At 25.2% G+C, this 1300-nt stretch overlaps 1 protein-coding gene across 1 annotated transcript in view; it reads left to right on the top strand.

The window, feature by feature from the left end:
• The first annotated feature begins 532 nt into the window (after positions 1-532).
• Positions 533-1300, top strand: part of LOC108741851 (sulfotransferase 1C4) — a 16786-nt gene continuing 16018 nt past the window's right edge. Inside the window, exon 1 of the mRNA XM_025981427.1 lies at positions 533-673. Within this exon, the coding sequence (XP_025837212.1) occupies positions 562-673 (112 nt within the window). The 5' untranslated portion in view covers positions 533-561. The remainder of the gene's footprint in view (positions 674-1300) is intronic.

Here is a 1300-nt window from a genome sequence, read left to right as displayed (position 1 = left end):
TTAATTCTAAAATCTCATTTGTTATCCAGGGTTTGTTTAAGACCTAGTATATACCCGACAAATAAACATTACCGTTTTGCTATTGACATATCACCCTATATGTATATAGGCATAGTTTAATAACATTTTGTAGCGTTTTAATTAGCCAACAGGACACGAATATTGGTGTAATCGGCACTTGTTTTCACGAATAGAGAAAGTGTCCTGGATGTCTCAAAGAAGCAATAATTTGTGAAGGCATTTTTTGAACTTTCACCATCACTGCTAGTACGCTAGTTTATAATTTTTTCTTTACTTTTAAAATATAAATAAGTACTCAAATATAATACTAACATGAAATATTTTTTATAAATAAATTTTAAAAGAAACAATACATATAATATCGTATGTAATGTTATGCTAATGTAGTCTTTTATATTAAACGCATGAGTGAATATTTGTAAAAACGCGTTACTTTTTGGGTTAGAACTTTCTTTAACTGGTCGCGTGTATCAACAATGTTAGTCGCGACCGATACACCGTTCAATAAATATCTTCAAAAAGCGAATCTTGTGATAAAATATGCCAGAATTACAGTGTGAAAATGAAGTTGATACAAAAAGAAAAGCTTTTCCATATAAAATCGTGAAAGTGGATCCAAAAATCAACAGCAAATTATTAGAAAATTTTGAAGGTAAAAACAGATTTTCCTTTTTGGCATACATAGTTTTTAATAATTTAAGACTACAAAAGTATAATTACATTAAATCTAAAAAAAAAGTAAAAAATTTATACGAGGTACCTAATATCCATTTTCTATTTTTCTTTTATTTTAATTACGTTGCCAAAATGCTAAAAGCATTATTAAAAGTTCTTTTAAAAAATGAAAATTCATTTGTTAATTGTATTTTTTCGGTAATATTAAAAAACAAAATACTTTAGATGATTAAATTATATATAGGAATTTTGGGTTAACTTTAGGGATATATAATTTTTATATTAGATAAAATCAGCGCAACTAAATGAAAAAGAAAAATTTTATTCCGGTGTTCACTTATTAAGAATTTGTATTAATCCGCCCATATATGGATTAATCTTTTACTACCTGACCCAAAATTCTTATCGTTCATAATACCCCTTATTTGTGTTACAAAGTTTACTTATTTGTTTATATCAAATTTGAAGATTAATAACTCTTTATATATACTTTAATTAAACAAAAACAAATACATAATGTAGATGATTTTATTGACTTAACATAATTGTTAATTAAAGAAAAAGAAATCAGTTTAATAAGAAATTTTAAATTTTGATTGAAAGT

This window comes from Agrilus planipennis, unplaced genomic scaffold (assembly GCF_000699045.2).
Source record: "Agrilus planipennis isolate EAB-ADULT unplaced genomic scaffold, Apla_2.0 scaffold60, whole genome shotgun sequence".
NCBI classification, from domain to species: Eukaryota; Metazoa; Arthropoda; class Insecta; order Coleoptera; family Buprestidae; genus Agrilus; species Agrilus planipennis.
This window is presented reverse-complemented; position numbering and strand designations above follow the sequence as displayed.